The sequence below is a fragment of the Cyprinodon variegatus genome, unplaced genomic scaffold (genome assembly GCF_000732505.1).
Source record: "Cyprinodon variegatus isolate N-32 unplaced genomic scaffold, C_variegatus-1.0 Scaffold126, whole genome shotgun sequence".
Lineage (NCBI taxonomy): Eukaryota > Metazoa > Chordata > Actinopteri > Cyprinodontiformes > Cyprinodontidae > Cyprinodon > Cyprinodon variegatus.
The window spans coordinates 1,050,312-1,064,906 of record NW_015150579.1 but is presented as its reverse complement, the minus strand read 5'-3'; the positions used below and the strand labels follow the sequence as shown (position 1 = coordinate 1,064,906).

The following is a 14,595-nucleotide window of genomic DNA, read 5'->3' as shown; positions in this document are numbered from 1 at the left end:
AAGTGATTGGAACACCTGATTCCAATAATTTGGATGGGTGAGCAAATACTTTTGGCAATATAGTGTATATTTTTGAACATACACAACCATGCCTCTCCCTTCGAACCCCTCAAAACCATGCCTACAAAACAGCGCATCTGAGCAGCTAAAGCAGCGCGTCGCTGATCTGGGAGCTGGCAGGGAGACGGGCAGCACTGATGATGAAGACCCCTATGGTCACTCCTCTGAAACAGTTTATTAACGCCTATATTAACTTAAAATGACAAAATCTGCCAACAAAACATGTTCACTTTTATTATCCTGGTGCCTGCAGTTTGCATTACGTACATAAAAAACGCCTTCCTGCCGCCATGGCAAACCGTGTGGACGCGACCGGGCCAGAGGCTGCTGTTCAATGGGATTCCTAGTGACAGCGCACCGCCATGTGTTGGAACCAATCATGTACAACGGACCGTCTTTTGTGATTGGTTTAGGTTATTCATTGATTTCTCACTGCAGTGGGGAACATTTATTTGAGTTTCACTTAAAGACCTTCAATTTCACTGCTTGCTAAGCAGCTGTGGGGAGATCTTTAAGCCAAATGGTAAAAAATGTGTCAGAAAAGATCTCCTACGGCACGTTTAACAGAATTTTACAAACATTTATGATAAATATATTACTATTTATATTATATCAAATTGTTTTTGACTGTCCCAAAGTGGAATGTACAATAACTTATCATGAAATAAAAACAATTGTACTTAATTGTTTAGCTAAAGTATTTAATTCCTATCATTTTATGCGTTCCATCTCAAATAAGAAAACAGAATATAAAGATAATAAGGATTGAAATAAATACATAACAAAATCCTATTATAAACCTGTATTTGTAAAACCTGAGCTCCTCTGAGTAACTCCCTTATAATTACATTTCAATTTGATGAATTTGGAATAAAATACAGAACAAAAAATCATAATCAGACTGACCTAATTAGTTTTAGTTTATTTTCCAAAAAGACACCTGAGCTGCTTTGATGAGCTCTGATAGCTCAGTGAGAAAAACAGCTGATCCCAAGCTGTTCTCTACATCCTGTCTGTGTTACGGTTGGTTTGGATGTGTGTCAAGGCTAAAGGTGAACTCAAACATATAAGGAGAACTTACTTTTTGGTTGATAAATGCTTGCTTTATTTTTAAAGTGGGTCCTCACAAAGAAAAACAGACTTCAGACCTATTTTATTTAACCTTGTGCTGCAATCTGGATTGTCGCTAGATCTCAGTTTTCAGTCTCACAACAAATCCATCTTGAAAGACTCATGAAACACTCTTGAGGGTGGGACCAATGACATGCCAGCAGTGTTTTCTGGGGCAGGACATGAGGGAATGACGACAGCCTCAAAGTATTGTACTAAATGTCCCTCCTTTTCACGGACAAACTGAACGGCAGCCATCCTAGATTGATAACATAGAACTCAACCCAGTTCTACACATATCAATCTGGCGACTGCCAGGTTATATTTTATTCCCTAGGTAATAAAATATTTTCATTTACCCCTTGCAATGCCCTCGCGGACCACTAGGGGTACGCATACCCCTGATTGGGAATCACTTCTAAGACTAAAGTTAAATTTGTTTCAACTGTAACTTTGACAACTGGCATTAAAAAAATCCTTGTTTAATTGAAACATAGACTATTTTTGAAAAATATATTATTTTATTTATTTTTCATAAAAGGAACACCTGTCCCTAGAGATCACTAGCTGCATTTCCATTAACCATCACCAGTGACTGCAGAGTCATCAGAGTCTCTCTGTAGATGACAGGACTGTCTTGTACCAGAAATCAGAGGTGTACAGAGTACATCCACTCTTTTAAAACATTTGAAAATGCGCTTACTGTATCAGATGGCTTGGGGTTTTTTCTGGATATTAGCCAGCAACCCTTATCGATGATTAGTTTAAAAGTTTGCTTGCATTCAGCTCTTTTAATTTTGGGTATTTATTGGAAACTCTTTGTTCCTGATGTTTGTACTTCCTTGTGTCCAACAATAAACAGCCATTGTGGTTATTTTACACCAAAGAATTTTAGTGAAAAGCTGCTTCCGGATCATTTTTGCTGTTGTGTTTGGTGCACAGGATGGGAACTATCTCACTGATCTCTATTTATTTATAGAGATCAATGAACTATCAGTACAAATTCTAGTGAGAGTAAAGCTATTCTTAGGCTCTTAGTTATAGTGATGGAAAAGTTTAATCAATATGTAATGGATACGATATTTGCCACTGTTGAATTTGCCAATCTGCCAATATAAGTCTTATGTTTGCTGATTGTGTTCAATAATGACAAAGTAAACACTATCTGGACAAATGCTCGGCATAGCCTTTATTGTTTTATTTGATTAGAAATATTTGGGTTTTTTTTTTTTCCTTTGTTCTCTTTAACATCTGGTCTGTAAAAAACATTTCACGTTTTTGCATATTAACTTCTAGGGGATCTTAAACTGTAAAACAATCAAAATTAAATGCTTAATTTGCATTTATTGGATCTGAAGAATTGGATTTTAACTTGACAAATTAAACTCTGAAGATTTTTTTTTTCATGATCAAAATAGCTTGCAAGTCAAACACATTTGATATTTGGATATAACAGAAGCGAAAATGCAAAACAAAAACAAACGTTTATTTTTATTGAGCATAGCATAGACATCTGTACAAGACCAAAAGCGTGCCTTCTCGTCCGACCTACTGTCGCTCCTAGTTGGTTTGGCAGGTTCTGGTGCGCCGCCCCAGAGTCCCTGGTCCATTGGTGAGATAGCGTCTGGTGGGCTGGGTGTGTTAGGGCATGAATGGGGAAAAATAGGATCGGGGGGGGTGGGGTGGGGGGTTTGCATTTTATGCTCTCCTACAAGTGTGAACCTCCAGGTGACAAACTCACTAACATAAACCCACTCGACAATACACACTTATTTGTACACACACTTTTTAACCTATAGTACCACACACAGATAATCTAAACAGTCTAATGTCATACAAACACACGTTAGTATCAATTCTATGCTACCTGTCTATTTTGATGCTGAATTGGATTGAATTTAATAAAGAAAATCACACAGATAGGATATCTCACATGTCCCTGCACATGTATGCACCCAGAATGTCTGTATGGTATTCTTGAAATGCAGAAATTTGAATAATGATAAAAAAAAAGATTTGTTTTTGTTTGGGCTCAGTTGCTGTTGATGTGGGGCTTTTCAGGGTGCTGGATCTTATTCTGCGTGCTGTAGGCATCCTTAAGCTTTTGCAGGTCCGTCATCATGCCTATAAACTGTTCCTCCTGAGAAGGAAAAATGAAAGCAGTGATTATTGTGTTTTAAACATATATATTCTACATATACTGGTAAAGATTCTCAGTCATCCAGTACATAGTCGTTCCAGAAAATGTTAAAAAACAATGACCCTAACAACTCCCTTTTCAGAGTCAAAGGCCAGTATTGGGAATTGCAGGCCAACAACAACCTCAACGATTTCCCATTACTAAGGAGTGGACCTGTTTTTTCAGTTCAGTTTGCATGTTAAAGCCAAAATAAGGCTTTTTTGCGCTACTCTATAAAGCCTGTAAAGCAGTACTAACCCAGACATTTTGAATTAAAAAAAAACTTCAAGGATGGGATGTGAAACGTCTTCAAACTTGGGAAACAAAGTCCATTGTTTTTTTTTAATTAATTTTCTTTTACTTTTTTTGGAATATATTCTACATATATATAGCTCATTGCATTGTGTAAGGTTTTTAGATGGCCTGTTCTTTTTAATGACTTAGACATATATACTCCTTAAATAACAGATAAGGATACATTTTTAAAGGTTTTCTTATTTGTTTAGATCTAGCTTAGCAAACTTAAGTGGTACTGTCATTTTCCTTGTAATCAAAATAATATCTATTTCTCATTGCAACTTTTTATATCACAGTTAAATGTGTCCTCTGCCTAATGTGTTGTTGAAGATTCTCGGTCATCCAGGTCATAGTCATTCTGAAAAAAGAAAATAAAAAATAATCCACTGGACTTTGTTTCTAACTTTGAAGACGTTTTGCTTCCCACCCAATAAGATTTTTCAATTCAAAATGTCAGGAATCATGTTGAGTTCAAGGATTTATACAGTAGGCCAACAAAGCCTTGTGCGAAAGGGTCCACCCCTTTGGAATGGGGGTCATTTGGCTTCTTTCGCTGGCCTGAAATGCCCCATACCCGTCTAAGCATCTGAAAGCGGGCTTGTTAAAGGGAACTGTTGGCCTGGCTGAATAGGCGAGGTCCTCCATTCTCCTGTACAGGGTGTGAGGCTGCGATGATAGCCTAACCCATCCCCTTTGTTTAATGCCTGTACGGGGTTGAATATCTGGTTGATGGAATAATAATCTGTGGGATGGAACCAGGGAACCTGTAACCATCTCAGGATGTAAGTGCAAATAAGTTAGAACTAGTAAGAAAGAAGTGGTTAATCCACTGCAGCCCTTTAAAACAGGTAAAACATGTTCAGGCTTTAACTAATTGTACCTAAACGTGAACACGTCAACCAGCACCTTTACCACTACTTAGAACAATAGAAACTATCTTAAGCATTTTCAACTTGAAAATACAGCTAATAAGAAAATATTACTCTCTACAATAGCTGACTTAACTTTGATTTATTTTTTTTATATATATAAAAAGGCCTCACAACTCTTATAATTTGTATTGGGAGCATACCTTATGTCTGTGCAATTACTGCTATAGTCTTTTCTTCATGGCATCTGGGTGCCTGAACCTAGCAAATACCTAGTCCTTTTCAAAATCTTTTAAATAGTTTTTTTTTTAAGTAGTTTTTTATCAACCAAGCTATTTATAGTTTTCCAAATAAGAAAAATCATACAGATAATTTCTGTATGAAGAATTATTTGATAAAGAAAAGGAATAGCTGCTCTCTCAATAAAGCTTCCAAGGACTGATCAGTTACTGTTGTGATTTTCTTCTTTGCTTAAATGTTTTTGTCTAATTCCAGGCTTTTATATAACTCTTTTGTCCTGAAAAAAATGAAAGTGTTTAAGGCATGTTTGGGAACACTGGCTGTTACATTAATCCCTAAAGAAGTGTTTAATGTTCAGAAATAAAACTGAATGATTAAAGCTGCATTTGAATGTGATGATTGGAAACCTAATACATTTTATTTAATCTCATTTTAATATATTTCCATTTTTAATATATTTTAACACCCAAATGAAATACATTAAACAAAATAAAGTGCAAAGGTAGAAATTATGAATACCATAAGTTCATACAATGGAATAATTTCTATTTTATACACTCCCCATCAAATGTCTCAATTTTATAACATACTGTATCTACGAGTCATTTTCAAGTAATGGGTTTTATTAGGTTATGAATAAAGGGTATAATTTATTGCTTTATTCATCATATTTAAAATTCATATTTCTTTTAGTAAAAATGTTAATAGTTAAAAAAATTGTTTGATTGCTGTATTGGCAGTGTCTCTTTACACTTATAATATAATAATTTTTCATTATATGGCATTATTAAGTTGTGTTGCATTTTATTTTGTAGTATGTATCATGTGAAAGTAAAAATAAAATGAGATTATTTTAAAGAAAATAAGTAGCCGATATGTAAATCATATATATTCTTATTTTTTTAGAAAGTTGTAGTATTCTGTATATTTAATTTGAGATTATTGTTTTCCTTACCAGCACATTCATTCTCTCGGCTGCTCCAAGTGCAATACTCAGGTTCCGCACATCTTCTTCCCTTTCTTCTTCGATCACTCCCAGCCTGGGAATAAACATAAAGAAGATAACTCAAAGAGAACATACCGTATGATTAATTCATAACATAAGATTGTTATAAAAGACTCATGAAACACTCTGGTGGGCTGGGTGTGTTAGGGCATTACCAGACAGGCCTGCAACCAGGAAAAATAATTCTATGCAGTCTCACCTGAAGGTGGCGCTGGCGAGCTGCTCCTCTCGCACAGCCAGCTGGTTCCTGAGCTCCTCCACCTCAGCTTGCAGTATTGCATTCTGGTCCTGGCTTTGGATAATGAAGTCCTCCAGGCGCTTGGCCATGTCCAGCTCACGCTCCGTCACCTGCTCTATCCCCAGACGGAGCTCAGACAGCTCCTGGGCGTGCTGGATAGAGATTACACCCTCATGTCAATGCATGAAATTAAAGCCCAGTGTGAAGTATTTGGTTGTTTTTTTTACTGGCTGATTTGACCATACCCTGTCCAGTAAACTGAACTGCTCGCTCTCAGTTTTCATCTCCCCTGACTCCCTGTTGTGGTTATCGATGACCCAAGGAACTGGAGCAGGTGGACGTTTGCCGCTTGCAATCTAAACAAGGAAGAGAGGAGGCAGATGGATTTATTTCACACAACAAAAAATTTATATTATCAGTAAAAAATAAAGAAATATATAGATTTAGTTATATCTATTTGATATGGCGGCCTGTTTGTACTCACATTATCTGGAGGCGTTATAACTGGCTGGTTGGCATCCGCCTCTTGTTCATTGTCAGACGTTGGCAGAGCTTCAGAACTTATCTGCCTCTTAAGGACTTGTCTTTTGTGACCAGGAGGTCTGTGGGGAGAGTAGCCAAAAGAATTTATTCGTGTAAAAGTAAAAAATAGCATTTCAAGAAATTACTCAAATCAATTGAAAAATCACTCAGAACAAAAGCTACTTAACAACTTATCTGAGACATCTAATGTGGTATTAAAGAATAATATAAAGATAAAGAAATTTAAAGTTGTGTGAAAATTACCGCATTAAAAAAATAATCAAAATATTCAGGCAGAAGAAAAAAACAAAACAAGGATATTCTGCTTTAACTATTATTTAATACTCCTGAAAAGTAATAAAAATAAATAATAAAAACGATGTAGCTGAGGGAAATGTAACCTGTTACCACCCACCTGGAGTGAGGAGCACTCTGAGTTCTGGACAATTGCTTTTTTTTCTCCCTCATGGTCCTGGTAGGTCTGTTTTCACTGCTAAAAACAAATCCATGCTTTATTATTGGTAACCTATTATCGAGCCTTTTTACTTTCTACTTAGCTAACATAGGTCTTTAAAAGAGTCTGGTGTTATAATACAACACAGACTTAAAGCATTGCATGATAAAGTGGAGAAAACAATACAATGAAGTGAAGCAGATTTCTGATGCTATTTTACTTTTACACCGTAATTCTTTACATCAAACAAATGTATTGCTGTGGTAAATACAAAAGGCCATTTTAAATGATAATTACATTTTACAGGGGAAAAGATAACCAACTAACCTCACTCCATGTGAAAATAAAACTGGGATTAACCATATGTTTCATTTCAAATTTACCAGCACAATGGAAAAACAATCTAGAAATAAGTAAAAATGTCTTAAATTAAGTATATTTACCCTTAATTTGAGTAGGTCAATAAGACAGTTTGCCAATGGGATGAGTATTTTCACTATTAGAATAAGATAATAAGATAATATGCACTTGAAACAAGACAGTGCAATCATTTTTTCTCATTTTAAATGTAAGTTGTCTCGTTTCATTTGCAAAATGTCTCACTTTCCTCCTCAATTCAAGAAAAAATTCACTTAGTTCAAGAAAAAATGACTTATGTAGATTTACATTTTTTGCAGTGGAGCAGACATTTCTGATAACACCACATCTGTAGAATCAAGAAATCCTTTGCAGGTATAGTTGTGGATATTCTTTTTCCAGGTGGATCATCTAAATAAGTGGTCCTCCTAATTGTCAGTCCTTCTGGTGATATGTTTACGTAAGATCGTCCTACGTGCTCGTCCCCATTTTCACTTACTGGTGGTGAGTCTGACAGAGTGGAAAAATTGCAAATCTTCTTTTGTAAAGTAAGCTTTTATGAACGATGCAAACAGCAACTTTTAAACATAGCGTGCGCAAGTAGAAATCAGAATCAGAGTCAAGTTTATTGCCAAGTAGTTTTGCACTTACAAGGAATTTGACTTGGTGTCTAGGGTGCAGACAAATTATATATGGGAAGAAACTGTGCTTGTGGTGTTAGGTTTTGGTCCTGATAGACTGCAGCCTCTTGCAAGCGGGAAGTGTCTGAAATAGTTTGTGGCTGGTGTGCGACGGATCAGCCGCAATTTTCCCTGCACGCCTCAGGGGGCTCTCGCACGCGTTTAATAGGCATTCCCCCTCGGGAGCCGGTACAGAAGGAATCAATACATAAAGCAAGAGTGACAGGGTTAAAATTCTTTAAATCCCGGATTGAAATGAGGCGTGGTGTTTTAGAAGTGAAGAGATTAAGTTTCACTGTAAATGAGAGGAGAAAGTGACCAGTTATGGGGAATTCATCAGCTTCAATGTCAAGAGGGGATTAGGTCCAGGATAGGCTCTTTGGAGTGTGTAGGAATAGTGTTATGTCATTGACATCCAAAACTCTCTATACAGGCTGTGAAGACTTAGGTGAGAGAAAGACTGATAGTGGATATTGAAATCACCCAGCAGTATAATGTATTGTGAGAGAGGGGATAGATGGGTAAGGGAAGCAGCAAAGTCATTTAGAAGTCACTATTCAGTTTAGGGGAGTGTTAGACAGTAGCAATGACAGTTGGAGCAGGACAAGACAACTCACAGACAGTGGATTCAAATGAGTTAGAGACAGGCACAGACATCGGCAAGACTTTCTACTTCGCTTGATGAATTATAGCGAGACCTCCTCCCTGACTGGAGCCACGGGGTTGACAGATGTAAATAAACCCACTGGGAGTGGATTGGTTTCAATAGGAAAAGTCTTTGGGCTGTTGACATGTCTCGGTATGAGATAGAGAGTCTAGCTTTTGGTCGGTGATGAGGTCCTGGATGAGATATCCCTTGTTGTCAGAGAGTGGATTTTGAGCAGAAGTAGAAAGAAGTGATGTCAGAGCTATTGGTGGTGCTAGCCGACCAAGCTAGGCAGACTAACATGCTGTGGTCGATTTCCACCTGGTGGAGCAGTTGGGCATCGAGCACTGGACCATATGGACTTTATTGCTGTTGAGCTCTTGTGGTGGAATGGTGGACGGGATGAATGTGAAGTGCCTCTGGCACAGGCCCAGGCAAATGATAGCGTAACCAGAACAGGTCACTGGCCGAATAGTGGAGCAAACTTGCAGGTGAACAGGCAGTACAAAGAGCCAGGCACATATGAACCAGCAGTATGTCCCACCGGCCCACATTGTGGACGAGGACTCAGCCTGTGTCAGGCAGATGATAGTGCCAGCAGATTGTGGAAGTAATCCAAAATGCAGGTAAAACGCAAAGGTGAGCAGTGGCAGTGACTTGCGCCATTGTTCACCCGTTGTCAACTAATTAATCACTCTTTAATTGAACTATTATGTATATGCTGTACGGTACCTGTCACGTAGGGCTTTGGAGTCCAGCCTCTGGAGAGATGACTGAAGAGGACTGTACTTTTTCAAGTCTCTAGGAGGAACATACACCGGCTTTGATTGTTCCGTATAGCTGCAAAGTAGCCCACATAGAAAAAAGAATATAAACGATTAACGTTTGCATCCTATGTTGTACAACCTTGTCGGTAACGAATCACACAGTGAGACCAGATATTAGGTACAGATCCAAAATTTCCCTGAAGGAGTAATTCCAAGATAAATAAAGGTCAATCTAAGTCTTGGTCTAAGATTTCAAGTTCATTCGTACAAAATGAAACCTATATTAATTCTCGTGCTTATATACAATACATGTACACTGCAAAAACGATCTAAGAGTAAGTACAAATTTCTTAAATTAAGTGCATATACCCTTAATTTGAGTAGGTAAATGTGGTGATTTTCCAATGGAATGAGATTTTTTTACGCTTAAGATAAGATAATTAGATAATATGTACTTTAGATAAGGCAATGCAATTATTTTTTCCTTATTTTAAACATAAATCGTGTTGTTCCATTGGAAAAGTACTTCAGTGCTCTTATATAAAGAAAAAATGACTTATTTAGATTTAAATGTTTGCAGTCTAACAGTAATTTCCCAATATCTTTGGTAGAAAATTGTAAAATCAAATTCATAAGACTGATCTGTCATCAGTGTAACTAAATTTGTTCACAAAAACGAAATTCTTAAGTTAAAAAAAGGCAGGCAACAGATGTCTGTTAAATTATTGCCATCTTCAGTAATTTTACCAAACGTGTTAGCAGCTTTTAAAATATTTTATGAAAGACTATACATTCAGTTGTTGTTGGAGAATTTGAAGCACAATCAATGCTAGGATGGGAAGTTTGTGTTTATAGTAATAATTCCTCTCTTCCAGCATCCTCTCTTCAACAGCATTTTTTTCCTATGGCCGGTATTTAATACTTAATCCATGAACTGTTTGTAGTCTATGGTGGTAGAAATGTGTTTCTCAGGACAGTAACTTAAAGGCAAATGCATGACATAATAAAAATATATATTTTTTTAAACTCCCTGCAAATTTCATAGGCTGCCATTTAATATTTTTATACTAAAAACCTATATGTTATAGTTTGTAATGCCACACATATACTGTATTACCAGATGCCATTTAAAAATAAGTATATAAAACATAGAAAGACAACTTTATTTTTTTTTTTAATATATTTACAACCTACATATAATGGCAGTTGCTCATATATGTAAAACATAAAGTCTCTTATATGGACATTGTTAAAAAGATGTATACAAAACATGTATGGAAAACACGAACATATAATTTACTCATATACTAGAAACATAGCTGTATTGGGATTCTTGAAGATCCAGATATGCTTTTTTCTTTACTTCTTTTTTTTAATGTTTTTTTAAGCAGCTTAAAGTTCATGGCACAGCACTATTTTAAGAGCTCTAACTTACCTGTTGACAATGATCCGGGATGATTCAGGACCCAGTGATTCACTTATCTGGTTCAGAATGGAAGGCAGAGGATGCAGCTTGGTAATTGTGTCCTGAGAGGGAAATTCTGGAAGTTAGCCTCGTATAAAAACATCTAATGCATATTGGACTCTGATTTGCATATAGTTTACAATGGAAAATAAACTGGAATCATTTTCTGTCCCACCTGCTCCTTCTTGTAGATAATATCCACCAGGAGGCCATGCAGCACAGCCAGACGTAGGGGCAAATCTACATAGCCATCAAAGGATGTCATTGAGATTTCAGTGTCTTGATTGGAAACCGTTTGCAGGAAACACCTCATTCCATCCCAGTGCTGCTGCAGGAATTCATTCATGAACAGCATGTACTCCTCCTTCTCTCCAAACCTAAATACACAAAAAAATAATTCACTTCCTTTATCATTTCAACTCTAACTGGTTGTCAGTGTGATATATGTATTAGTACTGCTCACAGGGTGAAGTTGGCCAAGTTCTGAATGACTTTGGCAGTTAGGGTGAGGGTCCGCAGGGTGTTCGGCTCTGGGTACGGCTGTGTCAGGCCGAAAAGAGAAGGACTCAGAATAGCAGGACATAAAAAGCGAAGGAAGAGTGAGGCTGAGATTAAACGCTGCCCAATCTCTGCTTTCCCCATGTCTTCACACAGCTCCGTCCAGTTGGAGAAAATCTTATTTAATTCTTCAGGAAATGGACTGCAAAAGGAAAAGACATTATAATAATCTCCTTGAAGCAATATTCGCTTTTCTTCTTCTTTAATATGCTATTTCTATCTCACCCATGCAGCTCAATGATCTTCTGCACCACATCTTCACACGTTTCCCTCAAATGCTGCTGGTTGCTCGACAGCTCAGCGGCGGGACATTTGAGTGGGTCAACTTCACAGTTCTCAACTGAGGCATAAAGTCTGTTGATAAAGTCCCCTTCATGGAGAAACAAAATCAATTTTAGCAACATATACACTACTGCCACATACTACCACAGTTATAGTAGCTGTCAATGTTGAAACAGATGTTAAGAGATCAGTTGTTAGCCTTATTATATAATTATACACCGTTAACCTTTAAAGAGACATTGTGTAACAATTTCTCTTTTTTACTGACTGAAATCAATGACTACAGATACATATGTCCTATTACTTTTCATGAATGAGGAATTTTGAGTTAATTTATACACAAGGCCAGTTTTTTGCAAAGCGCCATGACAGTCTGCCATCTTGAAAGAGCAGAAGCCAGCAGGGGATAAAATAGTACCAATGCATAATGAATAACAATGCATTTCCCCTTGCTGGGAGTTCAGTGTGATTGAGAAGCAGAGGTGCAGATCCTTTGGAGACACTAACCCAACAACTGAAAGTCTGCACTACTGCAGCCCAAGGCAGGATTTATATGCAGCAGCAGCACAAGAAACGGTTTCACCATCCCAAACAAAGCAAACAAGAAAACTTACAGGAAAACAAAAACCAGAAACATTTAAAAACAAGGATTAACATCAGGCAAGCCTTCTCCAGGTGGAAGGAGCTAATGAGGGAGAAATATTTTGAAAGGGACTCTGAGGATGCCGTGTTTCTTCTTGAAAGGTGAACATTACTGTATAAATTAGTGTAAAGCTAACTTTATCCACCTGCTTTAATTAGACAGTGTTGCTTGTTACCATGCAAAACATAACAGTAGATACTTATAGCATATAGCAATCTTATTGGTATAGAATTGTAGGTTTAGATGGGTTTAGTAGTTTTCAAAGATGCAGTTAAAGCTGGATTTTTGTCACAGTAAATACCAGCTTTTAAAGCCTTCACTTCACTTCAGATGACATGCTTCCATCTGGGTTGTAAAGTCTTTCTTTTTTTTTACAAGGTGGCTGCCATTGGCGCAATACGTGTTTGAGGCAATGACATGCAAAGATTAAGTGTTCATTTGAGTGAAATACCACCATTTCATTGCTAGATGACACAATATCCCTTTAATACTGATAAAAATGGAGGTAACCTTGATGCAAGAATTGCAGCAGTGTATTTTCAGCATGTTTTTTTCTTTTTCTTCCTATACACTATTAGGTTATAAACAAGAATAGATGTTTCAGTAGAGCTTCATGAATCTGCAATGATCAGGATCATCTCTACAAGAAACGTCTGTCACCTATATCACCTACCAAGTGTGTCAATGAGGTACTTCTGGCCAACCAGCTTCATGTATTCATCTATTGCTTTCGTAGCCAGTGTGTTTTCTCTGAAGATCAATGCTTCCTTCTCTCCAAGTCGGTCCACTTCTGCTGCGCCCAAATCAATGAGGAATTCCTTTGAGAATTAGAAGTAAACCCCCCCATGTGAATTATTATTACAGTTTTAAAAGAAAATTTTGCTGAGGTTGTGATCATGTGTGCATATACTATCTCCACCTTAGCTTTCCCGATACTCTGGAGTACGTGGACAAGAGCTCCTGCTAGCTCCTCTTTCTCCTTCACGTTAAGAAGAGGCTCCAGGTTCCCACACATTTCTACGTATCTCACTGTCACATACTCTGCAAACTCTTTGTACTTCTCCATCGGCAGCACTTTCAGGTTCTGGAAACGGGCCTTGATGCGGAGAGAAGCCTGTGGACTTAACACCTCCTTGTTCCCAGCTGTGGCCGAAGCTTTGAAAGGTGTAATGGGATACCATTTCTCTTGAAAGGTTCTCCCTCTGATATCTCCCAAAGGTATGGTCACGCTGCCCAGGGGATGCAGGCTGGAGTCATCTCTGGAATGGCGCTTTTTCTTGGAGTCTTCCTCCCGGAAGAGGTGGAGGCTTATTTGGGAGACAGAGGGAAGGTTGTCGAGCTCAAAGAATTCCCCCCAGAATAGCTGACACCCACCAGCCGTGCCCCCGCTCGTCCCCTGGCCTCCCGAAGACCCTGAGACATTGTCCCCAGCCGTGTTGGTGCGATTAGTTGGCTTGCCAACAGCTCGGCTGCTTGTTCGGGCAAACAAGGTTCCATCGAGGTGAACTTCACAGTAGTAACGCCGTTTGGGTGGAAGATCCTTTGCTTCATTAACCCACAGACTCAAGGAGTTCTCAGTACGCTCGATGTTATCCTGCCAAGATTAGGTGATTGTTTTACATTGTATCAAAGTGTTGTGACTTTTTTTTCATATGTAGAATACCTCACCTTATTGGGCTGAGCAGCACGTCTGAGGTCTTCAATCCAGCGGTCTCGTTCAGCAGCTGATGAGCAGCCAAAGCAGTGGGTGTTTTCAGAATTGATCACCTATAAAACACGAAATCCATCAGGCCTGTGTCAGAGTTTCAAAAAAAGACCAGCGAGCATACCTAACTTGTAAAACCAAAGTCAAAGTTTACCTCGAAGCAGTACTTCTCCCCTAAAATTGAACTGTGGACGGGTCGGATGACAGTGTTTGTGTCAGCGCTCAGATCCAGACTCCCCACTGGAACTGATACAGACTCACGCGAACCATAGTGCCTTTGGGTTAAAAGCAACATGGGGAAAAAAGTGAACCAAAAGAAAACAAGGTACAGCCTTTGCAATCAAACAATACAAAGGATGTTTTACTCTATTACAGCATTGTTAGGGTTACAGTTTGAAAGCATTAAAAGAAAACAACTTTCAATGGTCCAAGTGCTACACAATCAGATTGTAAGTTAAAAGCTACAGTTGATAAGGATCACAGTTAAAATGTTGGACTGCAGGCTAGGTGCCTATCA

At 38.0% G+C, this 14,595-nt stretch overlaps 1 protein-coding gene across 3 annotated transcripts in view; it reads right to left on the bottom strand.

Annotated features, from left to right (window-relative positions):
* Positions 1-2,416: 2,416 nt before the first annotated feature.
* Positions 2,417-14,595, bottom strand: part of LOC107085465 (disabled homolog 2-interacting protein-like) — a 22,974-nt gene continuing 10,795 nt past the window's right edge. Inside the window, exons 6-20 of one of the 3 annotated variants that reach the window (XM_015375782.1) lie at positions 14,233-14,353; positions 14,042-14,140; positions 13,293-13,967; positions 13,047-13,191; positions 11,674-11,818; positions 11,354-11,590; positions 11,066-11,267; positions 10,861-10,952; positions 9,391-9,498; positions 6,937-7,014; positions 6,484-6,601; positions 6,245-6,355; positions 5,961-6,151; positions 5,711-5,795; positions 2,417-3,310 (exon numbers count right to left, since the gene is read on the bottom strand). In XM_015375782.1, the coding sequence (XP_015231268.1) occupies positions 3,203-3,310; positions 5,711-5,795; positions 5,961-6,151; positions 6,245-6,355; positions 6,484-6,601; positions 6,937-7,014; positions 9,391-9,498; positions 10,861-10,952; positions 11,066-11,267; positions 11,354-11,590; positions 11,674-11,818; positions 13,047-13,191; positions 13,293-13,967; positions 14,042-14,140; positions 14,233-14,353 (2,515 nt within the window). In that variant the 3' untranslated portion in view covers positions 2,417-3,202. The remainder of the gene's footprint in view (positions 3,311-5,710; positions 5,796-5,960; positions 6,152-6,244; positions 6,356-6,483; positions 6,602-6,936; positions 7,015-9,390; positions 9,499-10,860; positions 10,953-11,065; positions 11,268-11,353; positions 11,591-11,673; positions 11,819-13,046; positions 13,192-13,292; positions 13,968-14,041; positions 14,141-14,232; positions 14,354-14,595) is intronic. The other 2 variants (XM_015375783.1, XM_015375784.1) reach the window with 2 other exon arrangements.